Raw genomic sequence first — 19,493 nt, forward strand, 5'->3', positions numbered from 1 at the left:
AAAACTGGGGACACCATCCCCACTTCTGGGACCACCCTTGGTTTTATGTTTAAAAACTCTGGTCCCTCCTCATGCACACTTCTAATTAAACGGACCAACTTAATCAAAAGTAATTTAGACCGTCAGTGGCCATTATGGGGAACTTCAGCTCCACAAACTTAATGCTTCTCAAAACTAAACCAGACAGCCAGGCTCTAAAATTGTCACAATTGAATGGGATGCCTATCTGGATTGGAATTCCGAAGGTTCCAAACATTATCAGGAATCTAGAACGGCCTCTGCAAAACACACTTTCGAATGGAAGCAAACAAACAGTTAAAGACAAAAAGGCTTCAGAGCGCCTGGCTGGCTCAGTGGAGCCTACAACTCTTGATCTCTGGGTTGGGAGTTCTAGCCCCACAAGGGGTGCAATTTCCTTCAATAAATAAAAAAGTAAAATATTTAAAAAGCAAAAAACAAAAAGGCTTCTGAGGCCTCTTTTCCCCCTCCCTGTCTTCTTCGTCTCAGAGCACGTGGCAGACACCTCGCACTCAGGTCTGACTGCCCCCCTTCCCTTCTGCACCACCTTCACCTCTACAGACTCAGTTACCTCATTCCAATTCCCTTGCCCATCTTCCCTTTTCCTCTGACTCTCTTCCTGCTTCTTCCTATCCTGAGCCTATTAAAACATGCCTTTTTGGGCACCTGGGTGGCTCAGTCAGTTAAGCGTCAAACTCCTGATTTCAGCTCAGGTGATGATCTCACGGTTCGTGGGTTCAAACCCCAAGTCAGGCTGCGCTGACGGCATGGAGCCTGCTTGGGACCCTCTCTCTCTCTCTCTCTCTCTCTGCCCCTCCCCCTCCAAAATAAACAAATAAACATTTAAAGATATATTTAAAAATAAGAATAAATAAAATAAAATGTGCCTCTTTAAAGTTAAGTCTTCTGAGGGTCCAAATAAACCCTGCATTGCTGACGTTCCCTAGGCTAAGGCTGAATTTTGAGCCAGAGTTAAGAGTTTCCTAAAGTGACTGAGGACCCCCATGGGTTTGCTGAAGAATTTAACATAGGTTTTCAAACTTACCAACCTAGTTTCTCAGATTTATACTAATTAGTCTGCATGGCTCATAGGTGAGGGCCAGGCCTGACACTGGATGAAACTAGTCCAAGGGGAATACCCTGAAAGGGATGCAGGGAAGCAGACCCCTCACTTTGGCAAGACGAGTGCACTTCCTGGAAATCTCCATGGAGCAAGTGCAGTAACCCTTCCTGAACCTGTGGACTGGAACAGGCTTGCACACAAAAGCCTGTGCACCTGCCCCTATGACAATCAACTCCAAATTGGCTTTAAAGAAAATTCTGGTCTTCCTTGATATGTTGAATCCACCCAGAGAGCATTTAATTACCTTTACGAATGGGCTGAACTGGGGGGCGCCTGGGTGGCTTAGTCGGTTAAGCATCCAACTTTCGCTTAGGTCATGATCTCGCGGTTCGTGGGTTCGAGCCCCGCGTCGGGCTCTGTGCTGACTGCCAGCTCAGAGCCTGGAGGCTGTTTCAGTCTCTGACTCCCTCTCTCTCTGACCCTCCCCTGCTCACACTGTCTCTCTCTCTCTCTCTCTCCTAGAAATAAAAAAAAAAATAAAAAAATAAAAAAACGAATGGGCTGAACTGTTTTTTTTTTTTTTTAGTTAAAAGGACCCGGATGGAGTGGGAAATGATGTCCACTCCCAAGTGAGTTAATCTGGCAAAGGCGCTCACTTGCACCTGTGATGCATCACCTAATAAACCGCTCAAATTCTCCACTTTCAATTCCAGCAAATGGAGTCCCGAAACAATACCAAAACCTCCTTGTTTTTGCTATTAGAGCAAAGCACCAGGACACTGGGATGAAACTGCTATCACCCTGCGCGCTGTGGGCACTTGCATCCACCAGCCAGCCTTTCCAATGTCCTCCTAACTCCCAACGTCGCGGCTTCAAGGAGCCACCGGGGCTCTTGACACAAGGCACCGGCTGACATGAGTGGCTCCCTCTGGCCCTCTACAGGAGGCTTGTCCAGGACCTCCAAGCACTGAACAACGTGGCTATCCCGCGGCACCTGTCACTCTCACCCCTGCACACCAGGGGCATCCGTTCCCAGAGAAAGCAAGTTTCTCACCGTACTTGATCTACGCAGTCACCTCCCGTATTCAGGTCAGTAAGGACAGCCACTCTCTTTTCACTTTCACTGGGGACTGTGAGTACACTGGACAGAAATGCCCCAGGGCTCCACAGAGGCTCCGTATTTCACAAATCTCAACAGCTGATTCGGATGATAGAAGGCTTTCTGTGGGCTCCACTCATTATAATACATAGATGATTTGGTTCTCCGTGCCTTTCTCAAACCTCTTCACAAGAAGACAACATCTAACTGTTAAAATTTTTGGCCTTAACGGGACATAAAATCCCCCGAAGAAAAACTGCCGTTTCCTCAGATCTGGTTTGATTCTAGGAAACCTGATCTCAGAACGAGAACTACATTTGGATCCAGGGAGGCTTCCTGAGCTTCCCCAAACCTAAAACTAAGCACCAATTACAAAGTTTTCTGGAATTGGCCGGCTAGTCAAAATTGGACTCAACATTTCCCTTGTGGCTCAATCTCTACATGCTTTAGTTTAAAAAAATGAAAGATCAGAGGCTCCCAGCTGGCTGAGTCGGTAAAGCATGCGACTCTTGATCTTGGGGTCATGAGTCCAAGCCCCACATTGGGCATAGAGCTTACTATACATATAAAAGTGAAAAGTAAAAAATGAAAGATCAGGGAGACATACTTTTGGGGACTTTAAAGAGAAGCCTGATAAGGCCCCTGACCTCAGGTATCCTAATTTTTATTATTTTATTTATTTATTTATTTATTATTTTTTTTTAATGTTTTATTTATTTCTAGGAGACAGAGAGAGACAGCGTGAGCAGGGGAGGGTCAGAGAGAGAGGGAGTCACAGACTGAAACAGGCTCCAGGCTCTGAGCTGGCAGTCAGCACAGAGCCTGACGCGGGGCTCGAACCCACGAACCGCGAGATCATGACCTATGTGAAAGTCGGACGCTTAACCGACTAAGCCACCCAGGCGCCCCTAATTTTTATTTTTTTAAATAAAGTTTATTTACTCTGAGAGAGAGAGAAAGAGAGCGTGAGTGTTAGAGGGACAGAAAGATTCCCAGGCAGCCTCCGCACTGTTGGCGTGGAGCCCAACGCGGAGCCTGACACAGGGCTGTAACTCACGAAACTTGAGATCATGACCTGAACCAATATCAAGGGTCGGACGCTTAACCGACTGTGCCACCCAGGCGCCCCAGATATCCTAATTATTAACTTCCCTTTTTCCTCTCTGTGAGAGGGAAGGGAATGCCTTAGAGCACTCATCCACAAAAACACAAGGACCGTCTATGACCCACAACCAGACCCTGTGGCATGGGAATGTCCCCTCAGCCACTTCTGTCACTAACCACAGTGTTGGGTAAGGCCACTGAAGAAATAATCATGGCACCCACTTTAACCATCCTTGTATTAGGGTGAAACCACAAACATTTATACCAAAAGTCAGCACGTGTTTGGGGTAGCTCATGACTTTGGAATGTTGGCTAACAGTGAGGCTCCCTTACCTCGACTGGGAACAGAATCAAAAATGGCTCCCATCTCCAAAATCTATCAGACGCTGCACCTTTCCTGGCAGCTCTGGTTATGATTAAGGCTCCTGGCCGTTCCAGGCGCGACTGACTCCCTGGAGACCAAAGGGAACCACCTTGTTGATATTTCTGCCAAAAATGATGCTCTTGAGGAAACCGATAGCTGAATCTCTGTCATGGTCCAAAGGGATGCTGTTCCAAGTAATAATTTGGAAAATCTGACAGGAGATACCCAACGACTGGCCCCAGAGAGGGAAAAGCAAGACTGGAAATCTATTCATCGGTGGCTCAATAAAAAGAGAGAACTCTGGTTTGGACCAAATGAACAATGTGGCCCTACCAGAAATTCTAAAATTTCTACTACTTACCTCTATACATGCAGTGAATCATTGGTCTATTGACAAAATGATAGATCATGAACCAGTACTGGTGGAGGAATATTAAAATGAGGCTGCAAAACTGGTCTGTTCACACAGGTGGGTTTTACACATCTCTCCTTGCTTCACGGACAGAATATGGTTCAGTCACGATTTGTTTATTTTCTCACTGGCCTGAACCTTTCTCTTACAGACCGGCTACTGCTTCTTGCGTGGTTAAAATTCTGTTCGGAAAGAATATCCCTACCTGGGTAACTCCTCTCAAGCTTCATAGTGATGGGGAAACCCATTTTTCTGGCCAGGTGCCTCGACGAATCCGTGCTGCTTGGGTAGGTTTAGGACACTTTCATTGTGCAGCCTACCCTCAGTCCTTAGGGTCAGCCGAACACAGTAACGGCACCATGAAGATTCAACTGGCAAAATCCGTACAGACCTTCCAAACACCTTGGCTGAAAGCATCGCCATTGGTCCTTCTAAATCCCAGATCTACCCCCTTGGGAACTTGCAGACTCTCACCCTTTAAGGTAGTCACAGGACATCTAATGCACTTGGCCCCTGCCTCCTCCGACCCACAGTTGACAAAAAAGAGATACATTCCAGTATTTTAAAGGTCTAATTGCTTCTATTAAAAATAACCACGCTTTGGTACGGGGCGCCCGGCTGGCTCAGTCGGTGGAACGTCTGACTCCTGATCTTGTCATTGTGAGTTCAAGCCCCATGTCGGCTGCAGAGATTGCTTAAAGTCTTAAAAAATAAAGCACCTGGGTGGCTCAGTTAATCATCTGACTCTTGTTGGTTTCAGCCCAAGTCATGAACTCTTCGGTTTGGGAGTATGAGCCCCGCGACTAGCTCTGTGCTGACAGCGTGGAGCCTGCTTGAGATTCTCTCTCTCTCTCAAAATAAATAAATAAATAAACAAACATTTTTAAAACAATTTTTTAAATAAAAATCTTTAAAAAACATAAAAACAGGGGCACCTGGGTGGCTCTGCCGGTTGAGCATCCGACATCAGCTCAGGTCATGATCTCGAGGTTCATGAGTTCAAGCCCCACGTCAGCTCGCTGCTTTCAAGCGAGGAGCCCGCGTCAGATCCTTGGTCCCTTTCTCTCTGTCCCTCCCCGGCTTATACTCACTCGAAAATAAATTAAAACATTTAAAAATTAATTAATTAAAAATAAGAACAAATAATAAATAAATAACACAAAAATAAAAAAATAACCATGCTTTGGTAGAGCAATCTTTTTCAATATCCATTCCCAGGAGATGAAGACCTTTGGCACCACACCTCGCAACCTGGAGATTTCGTCTGTTGGAAGAGACGCCTCCACAAAGCCTCTTCCAGCTGCCTGGAAAAGCCCTTCCGACGTACTGCTAACCTGCTCCTGTGCGGCCAAACGCCAAGAAATAGACCCCTAGGGGTCACGTGACTCCTCTCCAGACAGCGCCACCCGGACTGGCCCTGCAGGCCACCTGAAAGCAAAGACTTCCTGGAGCTGAAGCAGCCGACATCCGCCTGACAGCTGTCCTGAGATGTCCCGACCAGGCCTGGGTTCCTTTCCCTCGCCACCGGCTTCTACTCTCCCTTTCGCGGAAAGAAAATGCTCTTGTCCACATTCCACCCAAGCCCTTGCCAAAAGGGGTCACCCGCCTCTTCTGTGGATTATGGCCCTTTTCAGACACAGCCTCATCACGATCCCCAGACAAATGAGTTTTTCACTTGCTTTTTCTAAAGGAGCAAAAGGTTCAGGAGTCACAAAAGTCTTTCACCCGGGCGGTTATTTGACTCCGGGTTCTTCTCCAAATCCATGGTCTCTGAATTTGCGATCTTACGGGCTGTCTTATTGGATAACATTTGTTTCTCCAAGCAGTTCTTTTGAGAGAATGATACTGTTTTCATACATCTTTAAAGTTTTGCTATTTTTGCAAAAAGTTCACTAGCTATTGTGTCCTGTCTCCTCCCCGGTGTCCTGGCTAATTCCCCCCCACCCCCCACCACCCCAACACTCCCGCTCCAGAGGCACTGACAACTGTGTCCTCAGGGCCACTCAGCGGGGACTCCCAGGAGGCATCAGGACTGTGGCTTCGCCTCCGTAGGGAGAATTTTCCTCCCCTAGGTCAGAGTAAGTACCAATAAATACTTTCAGTTGGCTACTTTCAGACCTACAGTCCTGGTTTAGAACCATCATACAATTTGGAATTGTTAGGTTACTTCTGTTTTGTATAAATATTTTAAATTTTGTGTTTTGCTGCCTGTCAGACTTTTGTAAAAATGATGTGCCCAATCAGGACCTCCACTGCTTATGACCTTGATGAATATGTACTGTACGTATTTTTTAAAATTTTTGAATGTTTGACTTGTTTTTGAGAGAGAGAGAGACATACTGCAAGGAGGGGAGGGGCAGCGAGAGGGGGTGACAGAGGATCCAAAGTGGGCTCTGTGCTGGGGCGCCTGGGTGGCTCAGTCGGTTGGGTGTCTGACTTCAGCTCAGGTCATGATCCAGCAGTTCGTGGGTTCGAGCCCCACGTCGGGCTCTGTGCTGACAGCTCAGAGCCTGGAGCCTGTTTCGGATTCTGTGTCTCTCTCTCTCTCTGCCCCTCCCCTGCTCACGCTGTCTCTCTCTCTCTCTCTCTCTCTCAAAAATAAATAAAACATTAAGAAAATAAATAAATATAAAGACTTCTTTAGAAATAAATACATAAAGGGGGGAGGGGGGATGGGCATGAAGGAGGGCACTTTGGGGATGAGCACTGAGTGTTATGTAGAAACTAATTTGACAATAAACTATTTGTAAAAAAAAAAAAAATAAAATAAAATGACTTTGAAAACTTAAAAAAAAAAAAAAGAAATAAATACATAAATAAATAAAGCATCAAAAAAAAAAAGCCCCACACAAAACAACAGAACTACAAAACAATTATCCCACCTAAAACCCAACACTAATCCCATAGGATCATTAATACCAAAGGAGTGTTCAAGTTTCTTTGACGGTGTCCTGGAAGTTTTGAAATCTGCGTTTGTGAAATGTATTCGCAATTTGCAATTGGTGGCAGGCGCAGCCAGGGGCTCACAAGCCTCCTCTGCTAAGTGTATGACTGCATCCCTGTGAGAACCTAGGAAGGGCAGAAACTAGAGTGAGAGAAAGCAGCCCTGTTCATAGGGCTCGGGGCTGGGTAGGGGCTGACTGAGAACGAGCAGGAGGGAATATCTGGGGGTGACAGAAATGTTCTAGGTCACAGCCGTAATGGTCATTATGCGGGTGTACACGTTTGCTAAAACCCAGTGAACTGTATACTTAAGATAGGCGCATTTTATTATATGTTCATTATACTCCATCAGATCAGTTTTTGAAAAGCGCCTGGGCGACTCAGTTGGTTAAGCGTCTGACTCTTGATTTTGGCTCAGGTCATGATCTCACACAGTTCATGAGCTAGAGTCCCACGTCCGGCTCCGTGCTGACAGTGTGGAGCCTGCTTGGATTCTCTCTCTTGGGGATTCTCTCTCCCTCTCTCTGACCCTAGCCCTCCATACCCGTGCCGGCTATCTCTGTTAAAATTTAAAAAACAAATTTAAAAAAAATTTTTTTTTTTGGTTAGCCTTTTTTTTTTACAAATAGTTTATTGTCAAATTAGTTTCCACATAACACTCAGTGCTCATCCCCACAAGTGTCCTCCTCCATGCCCATCCCCCCTCCCCCCTCCCCCCCACATCCATCAGTCCTCAGTTTTTGTCAGCAATTTTTTAAAATTTTAAATAAAGCATAACTACAATGATTTCACCTTTAAAAAAAAAAACCCTAGAAATTCCTTCATATATTTTAAGTTTCAAAGGACTATTTAAGTTCTCCCAAGTATCTCTTAAATGTTGTAAAGTCAGCACTTTGTTGATTTTCTACCGAAGTATAATTTGCATACAGAAAATGTGCATTTGTGGGGCGCCTGGGTGGCTCAGTTGGTTAAGCGTCCGACCTTGGCTCAGGTCATGATCTCACGGTTCATGGGTTCGAGCCCCGTGTCGAGCCCCGTGTCAGGCTCTGTGCTGACAGCCAGCTCAGAGCCTGGAGCCTGTTTCGGATTCTGTGTCTCCCTCTCTCTGTGACCCTCCCCTGCTCACACTGTCTCTCTCACACAAATAAATAAAACATTAAAAAAAAAAAAAAAGAAAATGTGCATTTGTAACAAGCTTCTTCCATTCCTCAGATGTATGTAGTCCCTGGGTGGGCCGACCATGTAACTCATCCCCGCCCCTGGGACACCTCTGACGGGGGACACAGAGGATGGACTTGGAGGCAACCACCCGTCTTCAGGAGGCTGGGCTCCATCTGCAGAAACCACGAGGCAGGCGGTGAGGACAAGTAAAAGAAAACCTCCTTTACGGTGGCACCACAGGGCCAGCAGGGGGCGCTTTCCCTGCCACTCGGCATCAGTTGCAGGCCTGTCAGGGAAAGCAGCTCCTTGCAAGTGCACATGGCTTTCGCAACTATTTACCACCCCAGCAGAAGGGATAAGGGTTTCCTCTCGCCCTGGCAACAGCCCAGCCAGTGAGAGATCGTCACAACTCGTCCAGTGAGAAACCATTATCATTTGAACTCCCAGTTTGGGCCAACAGAAAAGTTGGGCCTTCCGGAAAGTCCCCTCTCTCCTCCGTAAAAGAGCTTTACTCTCTTTTGTTCTCCAGAATCGTCTAGGGTTTTGCTGCAAGCTTCCCTGCCCTGCAAATTCCTAAAGTTTTGCTGTTAAAATAACCAACAGCTTCATTCTTTAATATGTATTTATTTCAGGGAGAGCGCAAGCGGGGGAGGGGCAGAGAGAGGGGGACAGAGGATCCGAGCGGGCTCTGCGCTGACTGCGGCAAGCTCGATGTGGGGCTCAAACCCGCGAACTGCGAGATCATGACCTGAGCTGGAGTCGGAGCCTGCTCAACCAACTGAGCCGTCCAGGTGCCCCTCTGATGGCTTCATTCATAAGATTAACGGGAGAAAGCAACTTCTGGCCCCACTGAAACCCGGGAGCTGCCGTGCTGTGGTGCCAAGTTTGGGGCAAGGCCAGGCTGCTGGGCCCCTTTACACTGTGAGACTGGACAGTGGGTGAGGAGGGCCTACCCGACCACAGGCTCTCTGAGCTGCAAGAACTGTGCCCTTTCCTAGGGCCTCCACATCCCAGCAAGAAGGGAGTCAGCGCTGTGGATACTGCTATGGAATATTCCAGAATATTAGCTCAGTGTATGGTTTCCTAAATGAGATTCGATGTTTTCATTCACTCCACTGTAAACCCCAAGCCAGAGCCCCAGGGGAAAAAATTCTAACCCCTTAACATGCTAAAATCCGGGTCCTTTGATGGTACAGCACTGAACAAAGCAATCCCTAATCTCGAGACACTTCCTAGTAGATCAGTATCTAGACCATGCAAACAAATACCTTATGGACCTCACACACTTACCTACACAGACAGGATTCCTGGATTCTCCACACCGGGCAAAGTCTACACCAAGGTTCACCTCCATTTAGCTTGGGCGTTCCCAGGGAGCTTCTGAAACCCTGAGGGGGTCTTTCCTGTCACAGGAGGGCCACAAATTCCGGTTTCTAACTCCCTCTCCATACTACACTGGTCCACAGTGTAGTCACCTGTCACAGGAAGCTACCTAAGTCTACATTCAAATACATCCACGTGAATGCAATTAAAATTTCAGTTCCTCCACCTCTGGCCAGATCCCAAGCACTCAATGGCCAGGGACTAGCAGCCACCATATTGGATGGTACACACCTAGAGCATTCCCACCACTGCTCTACAAGGTCATGCTCTCTAACAACCTGTTACACGCATGACCTTCAGCCTCTTTTCAACAAAGCCCTGAGGGCTTCTACTAGGCATCCACACTGATGCCAGGATTAAGCCTCACAACCAAATTTATACTTAAGCTTGAATAAACAATGACAAAATCACAGCAATGGGGACACCTGGCAGGGAATACTCTACCAACAGCCTTCAGCTCCTGGTCAAGGCCCAAGGGATGCCCTTGACCAAGTCTTCAACCTCTGAGGGCCTCATTTTCCGCATCTGTAACGTGACACAGCTGGCCTGGGGGGTCCTTCCGGGTCTGACATTCTAGAACTCTGGAGTCCAACAAGGAAAAATGTAATTTTTTGAGTAAAAGTTCATTAACATTAGTTAAAAATGAACCAAGAGAAGGCACCTGGGTGGCTCAGTCGGTTAGGCCTCCGACTCTTGATTTCAGCTCAGGTCACGATCTCACAAGACGAAGCTTCACGTGGGGCTCTACACAGACAGCACAGGGCCTGCTTGGGATGGTCTCTCTCTCCCTCCTTCTCTCAAAATAAATAAACGTTAAAAAAAAAAAAAGGGAAATAACCAAAATATCCAAAGGAAAAATGTTCTTCTGAGACTTTAAACCTGTCCTGGAACCCGAATTTTAGGGCTGGATCAAAGAGGGAAGGGGACACACCCTACAGTGGCCTGACTGTCCCAAGAGGAGGCTCTCAAAGGTTAAACTGTTCTCCCTGTGAGCTCACATTCCCTTTATGAGGTCACATGTCACTTTTTATAACTGTCCAGCTCTGTGCCAAAGATGGCAATCCCTACAGCCCCCGGGAAACTGAGCGTTATCATTTCCAATTCGCATATAAGGAAACTGAGGCCCAGCGAACTTAAGGAACACGCCGAGGCTGAAAGCCACTCCCCTACAAGAGGCAGAACTAGGATTCGAATCCAGGCTCCTCAGCCTCTGGAGCCTGTGTCCCACTTTTTGGACAAAAAGGATTTACTTACAAGGTGCCAGCCATTCTGCCAAGCACCGGAGACACCTTTAACGCTCAGAACAGCCCATGAGAAAACGGGGACACAGAAAGGTCAGGCAGCTTCCAAAGGGGCAGAGGCTGAATTCATTTCAGTAATGCTAATTCACGTTTAGTTGGCCGATGGCGTCTTTCCTCATTGGGACTCCAGGGCTGGCTCTCAATGTTGCCGTCCCCAGCCTTTAGGGCCCTTATCCCTTTAACACGGCTGCCCAACCCGAGAGCGTGCAGCCACTCTTAAATCATCTAGGATGGCAGAGGTCCGGGCATCCTTCCACGCTGGACCCCAGAAGATGAGAACTGAATTTTCCACATCGATGTCCCTTCCCTCCACGGCGCTTTCGACCTTGGAGGCAACCAGTGAAACTTGTTAAATTCATGGGCTTGGCTGTCCTAGGCCAGGAGGCTCCTCTTTCAACGTGGGGTGGCAGCTCAGGTGTCCTTAAAGGGCTCCCCACCCATGTATGTCCACTCTCCGGTGTCCTGGGGTTCCTCTGGGCCGAGCCCTTGCACCCACGGCCCCACCCCCATCCCTTTGGCAGTCATGCCAGGCACCTGAGGCTCACCTCGGCCAGGCATCCTGCCCACCTGTCCCAAGGCTACTCAGAGACAATATGCGATCGTGAAGAGACCAGAGGCAGCCCTGTACGCACCATGGGTAACAAGAAGCACACACACATATATGCCTGTGCACACATGTAAGCGTCTAAAACTCTCTAAGAACTAGAAACTGCTAGAAGCTGGTTTAAGAAGAGATAACAGATACAGACTGGCTATTCATCATCCTCATGAAGTAAATAAAAGCCTGGCCTTCCACCTGTAGGCTGAAATCAGTATCGCCTTTCTGGGGTGAGTGCAGTGGAAAGTAGACGACGGGTCAGGAGACAGAAGCCCTGGCAGGGGCTGCCACCAGGCTCTCGTGCCTGGACGACCTTCCAGAGACACTGGGTCTCCCAGAACCTCGGTTTCCTTCCTCACTTTGCAGTGGTGAGACCCCTGCCGTCCCTCCTCCCAGGGAAGTTGGGCAAACCCAAAGAGACGAGAGATACACACGCCCTTTGTAAACGATGACTGCCAAGGTCACTTGACCAATGCGAGGCAGAGCCGGATCCAACGCCCTGACTCCAGCCCCGTCTGTTGCCCAAAGTCAGTTCCTTCTATTATTTTTGCCCAGGACCTCAGAGGTGATGGGGCCATGACGCCACACAGCCAATAACAAAGGGAACAGAGCAAGGTTCTTAGAGCTCTTAAGCTCTCCTCTCCCGAGGAAAAGTCAAAACTGACCTTGAGGTTAGGAAAGGCTTCTGATGGGAGTCAGAAGTAGGGGTGGAGTCAAGGCACCCCAAGAATCCAGCACTTACTACACACCCAGTCACTGCCTCTTCCAGGGAGATGTTGACATCCACTGACACTAACCTGGTGGCTGGGACCCAAGGTTACCGTGATGCCCCACCTCCAGATCTGAGGAAGTCACCCCAAACCAGGAAGCAGCTCATTCTTAGAGGTGTGTCAGGCCGAATAGGCCCGGCTGCAGGCCCCAGCCCTAGTGAGGCCTTCCCAGACTTCTTGCCCTTACTCGGCTCACGCGCAAATACCAGCGTGCCTGCTTCCAATTCTGTCCAAGGGAACGAAGAGTAACCTTGAGGCTGCCCTCCCTGCTCCAGTGGGAAATGAGCCAGCTCACGATCTCCAGCTTCCTCCGGGGTCTTCTATCTCCCCAGGGCCCATGGAGGACGGCGGGGGTGGTCCGCTGCAAGAACAGCCCATTGCCCCCATTGTGTAAGATGCCTGCAGGCTCAATGGAGCAGTTAACCGTTAGACGGGAGAGGTATTTTCTGCTCCTCTGTTAACATCGGCTCCCCGAAAAAGCCGAGGCAGACAGGGAAGGGACTGGATCTCTGCAGCCTCCGCCCACTCGGGTACCCACCGAGGGGCTCGCCCGGCAAGCTGGTAAGCCGCGCCCCACCTCTGGGGGATCCGGCAGGCGGGGCACCACCGCCCGGAGCAGGCCCTCGGATGAGGGGGCTCAGCGGGACCCCGGCAGGGGCTCCGGCGCGCTCGGGCACCGGGCGCCGCGGGGCGGAGCGCCAAGGATGCGCATCGACCCCGCCCGGGGACGGCGCCGCGCCGATTCCTCCCGCAAACGGCCTGCGTGGCCGCGGCGCCGTCCCCGGGATGCGCCGCAGGCCGCCGGCGCTGCGGGCCTTGAGGCGCATCCCGGCCTCGGCGGGAGGGCGGCGAACCGAAGAAGCCGAGCCCGGCCGGGGGCTGGGGCGGGGGCAGGGCGGGCCGGGGCGGCCCGGGCGCTGATTCGGCGTCCCGGCCGCACGCCGCTCCAGGCGCCCCGCTTACCGGCAGATCTGGATGGCGGCCGGGGTCTCTGCGGCGGGGCCCGACATGCTGGCGGCGTCGGCGAACGGCTGAAGGAGAGCGCAGGTGTCTGGCAGGCCTGGCGCGGAATGAATGAGCCCGGGCGGCGCCATGGAGGGGGAGGATGTAGGCGGGGCCTGCGCGTCTGAGGGGCGGGCCCTACGCGGCGGCGGCGAATCGAACGCGGTCTCCTGCCCAAGCCCCGCCCCGTGCGACCCGCCCTTCGGGCCGCCGCCGGCTTCCCCGGCGTCCGGTCCTGGCGGCGGTGGGGCGCGGTGGGGCGCCGCTTCCAGAACGTTCGGCGACTGTTGGGCGGTGCCGAGCGCGGCAGCCGCGTGGATCGGCCTCACCGCGCGCCGCGCGTGTCCGTGGGGTGGGGGAGGGGGACGTCCCGGCTGCTGACGCCGGGCGGTTGCGGATACAGCGCCCCGCGAGGTGGGCGAGCCCGGGCGCGGAGGAAGGCCTACGGGGCAGGAAGGCCTGCGGGGGTCCGCGTCCGGGGCTCGCCCTCTCGAATCAGCCCTGACGGGAAATTGGAGGCCCTCCCCCCTCCCCGTAGATGAGCGTTTATGGCGGAGCTGCGGTGTATTGTGCTGGGCTGCACGTGGGTGCGCGGGCCCGGGAGTCAGGAGCCGGCGAGCTGGGCTGCAGACGAGCAAGGACCCGGGATGGCCTACACCGCCCGCTGCAGACGGGGGACCTGCCTACACCGCCCGCTGCAGACCGCTTCGGGCTTCGAGCAGGACTTCCTGGAAGCCCTGAGCTCTCGCTGGGCGTGCGTGCGGCAGTAGGGAGCCCTAAAGTTGCACAGCCTAGGTGGAGTCTGGGTCGCAAAATAGGCTTAAAATAACACCAAAGAGGCGAAAGGTGATTACCTCTGTGTACCACAATTGCAGAGCTTTTTACTCCGTATAAGATTTGCCTTTTCGCACGTTTGTTACCGTGAACGTACATTGCTTTTGTGTTCAGATTTTTTTTAAATCAAATAAAACCCACAAAAGGCAATCTCTTCAGTGAGATGTGAAACCTCATTTATACCAAACCAAATAGCTCTGAAGGAATCATGCGACATCCTGGTCACTCCTGCATGGAGGCAGCCCAGATCACATCTATGATTTTAAGATTACTGCATTAGAAATTTTGTTTTCTAGCGCGAGTTAAATCGATGCAGGCACCGAGGGTCAACAAGCCAATTTAACCGCCGCCTCGTCCCAGGATGGGTCCCTAAAGGGATAGATTTCTTAGGGTGGGAGGAAGGAGCAGTGAGCCTGCTTTAGAGCCTTAGGCAAGGCAGTTTCCTTACCGGATAATTGGGGGTAAGACTCCCCTGAAGTTCCCCAGGAGAAATGAGGTAATGAATGTAAGGGGCCTAGCACATTAATAATTGAGGGCCTGCCTTCCTCTTTGTTCTCACCTTTCCTACTCAAACGCTGTCTCTCTAAACATCCTTCCCCAACAGTCAATGCAATGGAACAAGTCTTTACTGAGGCCCTGCCCTTTTTGTATAGGTGGGAGCATCCCTCTGAAGTTAGATACCTTTTGTTCTTCAAACATCTCAAAAAATCTGATTTGGAGACAAATCCGGGACACAAAAAACCTGGCTGTGACCACTTGGTGAACCATAGTCCTAGACTAGGGAATGGGCTGAATGATTCAGGATTAAATAGACCAGTCCTGGGGCGCCTGGGTGGCTCAGTCGGTTAAGCATCTGACTTCGGCTCAGGTCATGATCTCGCGGTTCCATGGGTTCGAGCCCCGCATCGGGCTCTGTGCTGACTGCTCAGAGCCTGGAGCCTGCTTCGGATTCTGTGTCTCACTCTCTCTCTGTCCCTACCCCGCTCATGCTCTCTCACTTATCTCAAAAAATAAAAATAAACATTAAAAAAAATTTTTTAATAAAAAATAAACAGACCTGTCTCCCCCAGAGGGAGACAAAAAAGAGATCTGGGGCAACATCTGTACCTTTGGGAAAGGGTGTGGCTAAGCTTTGGCCCAAAGATGACATCTGTCAACACTGTCCATGTGACAGCTCTTCCGGTAGCTGGGGGAGCCAGGGAACATGACAATGACAGTTCAGCCCAGATATTCCTGTGTCCTGGTTCCCTAGAGAAAATGGTGCTCCAGGATTAACCACTTGTATGTCATTGCCAGTTGTTTATGCGGTTGCCCAGTGTTCAAGGTCAGCACTGGGGGCAGGGGGGCTGGGGGGAGGGGGGTTGGGGGGAGGGGCAATCCCTTAGCAAAGCCGTTACCAGTTAGCTTTACTACAGCGCTGGTGGATTTACACTGGTCTCTCACCTTATAGTCTCCTCCTTCCCATATCAGGTTTTTTCCCTATTTTCTCCTCAAGCTGCTGAGCCGTTTCTGTCCCTGTCTTGCGGCAAAACTTCTCAGAAAAGCCGTTTATATGCATACCCTCTGTCCTCTGCCCCTCCTCCCGTTCCTTTCTGAACCCATTCCGTCCCTGGGTTTTGCCTCTACAGCTCAATTTATCAAGGTCGCTAATTCCTTCCCAAGTTGCTAAATCCAGTAATCCGTTGTCAGAAGTCATCTCTCTTGAAACGCAAACTCCTTGCCTTCCCAGACACCCCACGCGGCTATTTTTCTGGCCACTTTGCTGGGCCCGCTCTGCTGGTTTGGCCACGTGGGATGCCCAGAGCTCTCCCCTGAAGTCTAGACTCTGGCCGTCCTCACGCCTGGACCACACGTCACCCCAGTGGTGTCCCAGGCATCTCCCGCTCCCCCTGAAATTACTTCTCCCAGTCTTCCCCATTACAGTCTCTTCTTTCCAGTTGCTCACGCTAACAACTGGGGGAGTCACCTGTGACTCATTTCTCTCCCATCCCTCATCCAACCCATCCGCGAATCCTGCCAGCTCTGCATCCAAAAGAAGTCCAGGGGCACCCGGGGGGCTCAGTCGGTTAAGCCTCCGACTTCGGCTCAGCTCGTGATCTCATGGTTTGTGAGTTGGAGCCCTGCGTGGGGCTCTGTGCTGACAGCTCCGAGCCTGGAGCCTGCTTCCGATTCTGTGTCTCCCTCTCTCTCCGACCCTCCCCTGCTCACGCTGCCTGTCTCTTTCTCAGAAATAAATAAAACATTTTATTTATTTTTTTTAATTTTTTTTTAATGTTTTATTTATTTCTAGGAGAGAGAGAGAGAGAGAGACAGCGTGAGCAGGGGAGGGTCAGAGAGAAAGGGAGTCACAGACTGTAACAGGCTCCAGGCTCTGAGCTGGCAGTCAGCACAGAGCCTGACGCGGGGCTCGAACCCACGAACCGCGAGATCATGACCTAAGCGAAAGTCGGACGCTTAACCGACTAAGCCACCCAGGCGCCCCAAATAAAACATTTTAAATATCACCTATAAATAAGGCCTTCCCTGGCCACCTGTCTAAAACTGAGTTCCTCAGCGGTCCCTGCCCTCTCCTTGCCTCAATTTCCCCCTTAGCTCTTAATGCCACTTAACATATATTTACTCATCTATTTATTGTGTCCTCCCCTAACTACGTTCCGTGAGGGCAGGACTTTTTTTTTTTTTTTACTATTTGTTTTTCGTTGCTGTATCCCAAACTCCCAACAGGTGCTCAGGAAATATTTTACAGATGACTGACTCAGCAGAGGTACACCAACAACAACAAGCTGAAACACCACAGGTGTTTAATTCATTCTGTTTAATTTTCCCACCCTTTCTTTGAACTAGAAGTTGTATCCACAAATTGTCACTTATTTTATTTTTTTATTTTTTTATTTATTTTTAATTTCTAGGGGAGAGAGAGAGAGACAGCCTGAACAGGGGAGGGTCAGAGAGAGAGGGAGTCATAGACTCTGAAACAGGTTCCAGGCTCTGAGCTGGCAGTCAGCACAGAGCCCGACGCGGGGCTCGAACCCACGAACCGCGAGATCATGACCTAAGCGAAAGTCGGACGCTTAACTGACTAAGCCACCCAGGCGCCCCCACAAATTGTCACTTAAAAACCCTTACAGGGGTGCCTGGGTGGCTCAGTCGGTTAAGCATCTGACTTTGACTCAGATCATGATCTCACAGCTTGTGAGTTCAAGCCCCTCATCAGGCTCTGTGCTGGCAGCTCAGAGCCTGGAGCCTGCTTTGGATTCTGTGTCTCCCTCTCTTCTCTGCCCGTCCCCCACTTGTGCTCTGTCTGTCTCTCTTTCTCTTTCTCTCTCAAAAATAAATAAACATTAAACAATTTTTAATAAAAGATTTTTAAAACCTTACATATATTATTTAAATAATTTCAGGAAATTTTTATGGAAAGATACTTAGGAAACTGTTGACACTGGTGACCTTTGGGGAGCAGAGGTCAGGCCTTTGCTTTTCATTTATATATTTTTGTACTGTTACCGTCTAACCTCTCGACTGTTTTATTATTTTTTTCAGGTCAATATGGAGTATCAGATATGATGCAATGGGGACAGTCAAACACACTGATGGTGGAAACATGAGTTAGGCTGACTCTTTTGGAGAATAACCAAAAATGATTGTTAAAGCTCGAAACTGCCATAGTCTTTGACCCAGAAATTTGACTACTGGGTGGATATCCAGTATATTGAGCTTGGGATCACCTATCCGGGCTTCAAAGAAGATTCACAGCAGCACCATATGTGATAACCCCCAAAGTAGAACTGAAATGCCCCTCAGCAGTACACCGGATGGTAGATTGCAGTATACTCATCACAGCCATACCGAGTAGCCGTGAAAACCCATGAACTTCAGTTACACATGAGGAATTACAATGTTGAGGAAAAGAAGAAAGATCCAAAAAGAATGTATGGTGCCTAGCCACTCCTACAAACAGCAAACACTCTATTTGTGCTATTCCCAAAAGGGTATGTGTTGTCGAGGACGTGGAGCAAAGGGAAATCTTTTACACTGTTAGTAGGAATGCAAATGGGTGCAGCCACTGTGGAAAACAAGATGGCAGGTTCTCAGGAAACTAAAAATAGAACTACCATATAATCCTGCGATCCCCCTTCTAGGTATATATCCAAAGGAAATGAAACCATTACCTCTAAAAGAAATCTTCATTCCGATGTTCGTTGTAGCATGACTCACAGCAGCCAAGACATAGAAACAGCCTAAGTGTCCATCAGTGGGTGAGCAGGATCAAGAAAGGTCAATATCTATAAATTATATATTATAATTTTATATACACACAAACACAATGGGCTATTATTCAGCTTTGTTTTTTAAGGTTCTATTTATTATTGAGATAGAAACAGAACATGAGCAGGGGAGGGACAGAAAGAGAGAGAGGAAGATACAGAATCCGAAGCAGGCTCCAGACTCCGAGCTGTCAGCACAGAGCCTGACATGGGGCTCAAACTCATAAACTGTGAGATCATGACCTGAGCCGAAGTCAGACGCTTAACCAACTGAGCCACCCAGGTGCCCCTATTCACCCTTTAAAAAGAAGGAAATCTTGCCATTTGCAACAACATAGATGAGGGCATTATGCTAAGTGAAATAAGCCAGACAGAGAAATACAAGTACTGCATGGTATTTGTAGAATATGCAGAATCATTTTTTAAAAAACGTTGAACTCCTAGAAACAGAGAGTTAAAAAGTGGTTGCCAGGGGGAAGCATTAGGGGAAATAGGAAGCGGTTGGTAAAATGGTACAAGCTTTTATCTGTAAGATGAATAAGGTCTCAGAATCCAATGCATAACATGGGGACTATAGTTGAGAACACCGTTTCATAACTGGAATTTGCTAAGATTAAATAAACAACAGTGCTAGGAAAATACGAGTAGGTGGTAAAAGACTGTTGTCATTGGCAAGAGTCACCTGGAATGGGGTGAGTGGGGGCGGGGTTCGTGTTTCTTCTCCTGACCTGGGTGGTGGTGTACAGGGTCATTGTTTTTTTTATACTGTACATGTAAGTTCTATGCTTTGTTTTTAAAGTTTATTTATTTATTTTGAGAGAGACAGAAACAGCACAGGTTGGGGAGAGGCAGAGGGAGAGAATCCCAAGCAGGCTCCGCACAGCCAGCGCAGAGCCCGATGCAGGGCTTGGTCACAGGAGCGGTGAGATCATGACCTGAGCCGAAATCAAGAGTCGAATGCTTAAGTAACTGAGCCGCCCAGACACCCCTAAACAATATTTCGTAAACTAAAGATCTGGCCCTTGTGTAAGCTTGAATTTATCACTCAGAGCTATGAAAGAGAAGGGGCCGAAAAAACACATGGCGTGTGCCCCTGAAACTGCCTGTGTGTCAATGAGCACTGTTCACCTGACCCATGCCTGGAAAGGGGTGAGGCAGAGGCCGGGTAACGGGCTG

General features: G+C 49.4%; 1 protein-coding gene across 1 annotated transcript in view; it reads right to left on the reverse strand.

Annotated features, from left to right (window-relative positions):
- ACOT7 (acyl-CoA thioesterase 7) overlaps nucleotides 1-13,354 on the reverse strand; it is a 100,039-nt gene extending 86,685 nt beyond the window's left edge. Inside the window, exon 1 of the mRNA XM_039253275.1 lies at nucleotides 13,180-13,354. Within this exon, the coding sequence (XP_039109206.1) occupies nucleotides 13,180-13,310 (131 nt within the window). The 5' untranslated portion in view covers nucleotides 13,311-13,354. The remainder of the gene's footprint in view (nucleotides 1-13,179) is intronic.
- Between the last annotated feature and the right edge of the window lie 6,139 nt (nucleotides 13,355-19,493).

The sequence above is a fragment of the Hyaena hyaena genome, unplaced genomic scaffold (genome assembly GCF_003009895.1).
Source record: "Hyaena hyaena isolate Hyena2069 unplaced genomic scaffold, ASM300989v1 scaffold_443, whole genome shotgun sequence".
NCBI classification, from domain to species: Eukaryota; Metazoa; Chordata; class Mammalia; order Carnivora; family Hyaenidae; genus Hyaena; species Hyaena hyaena.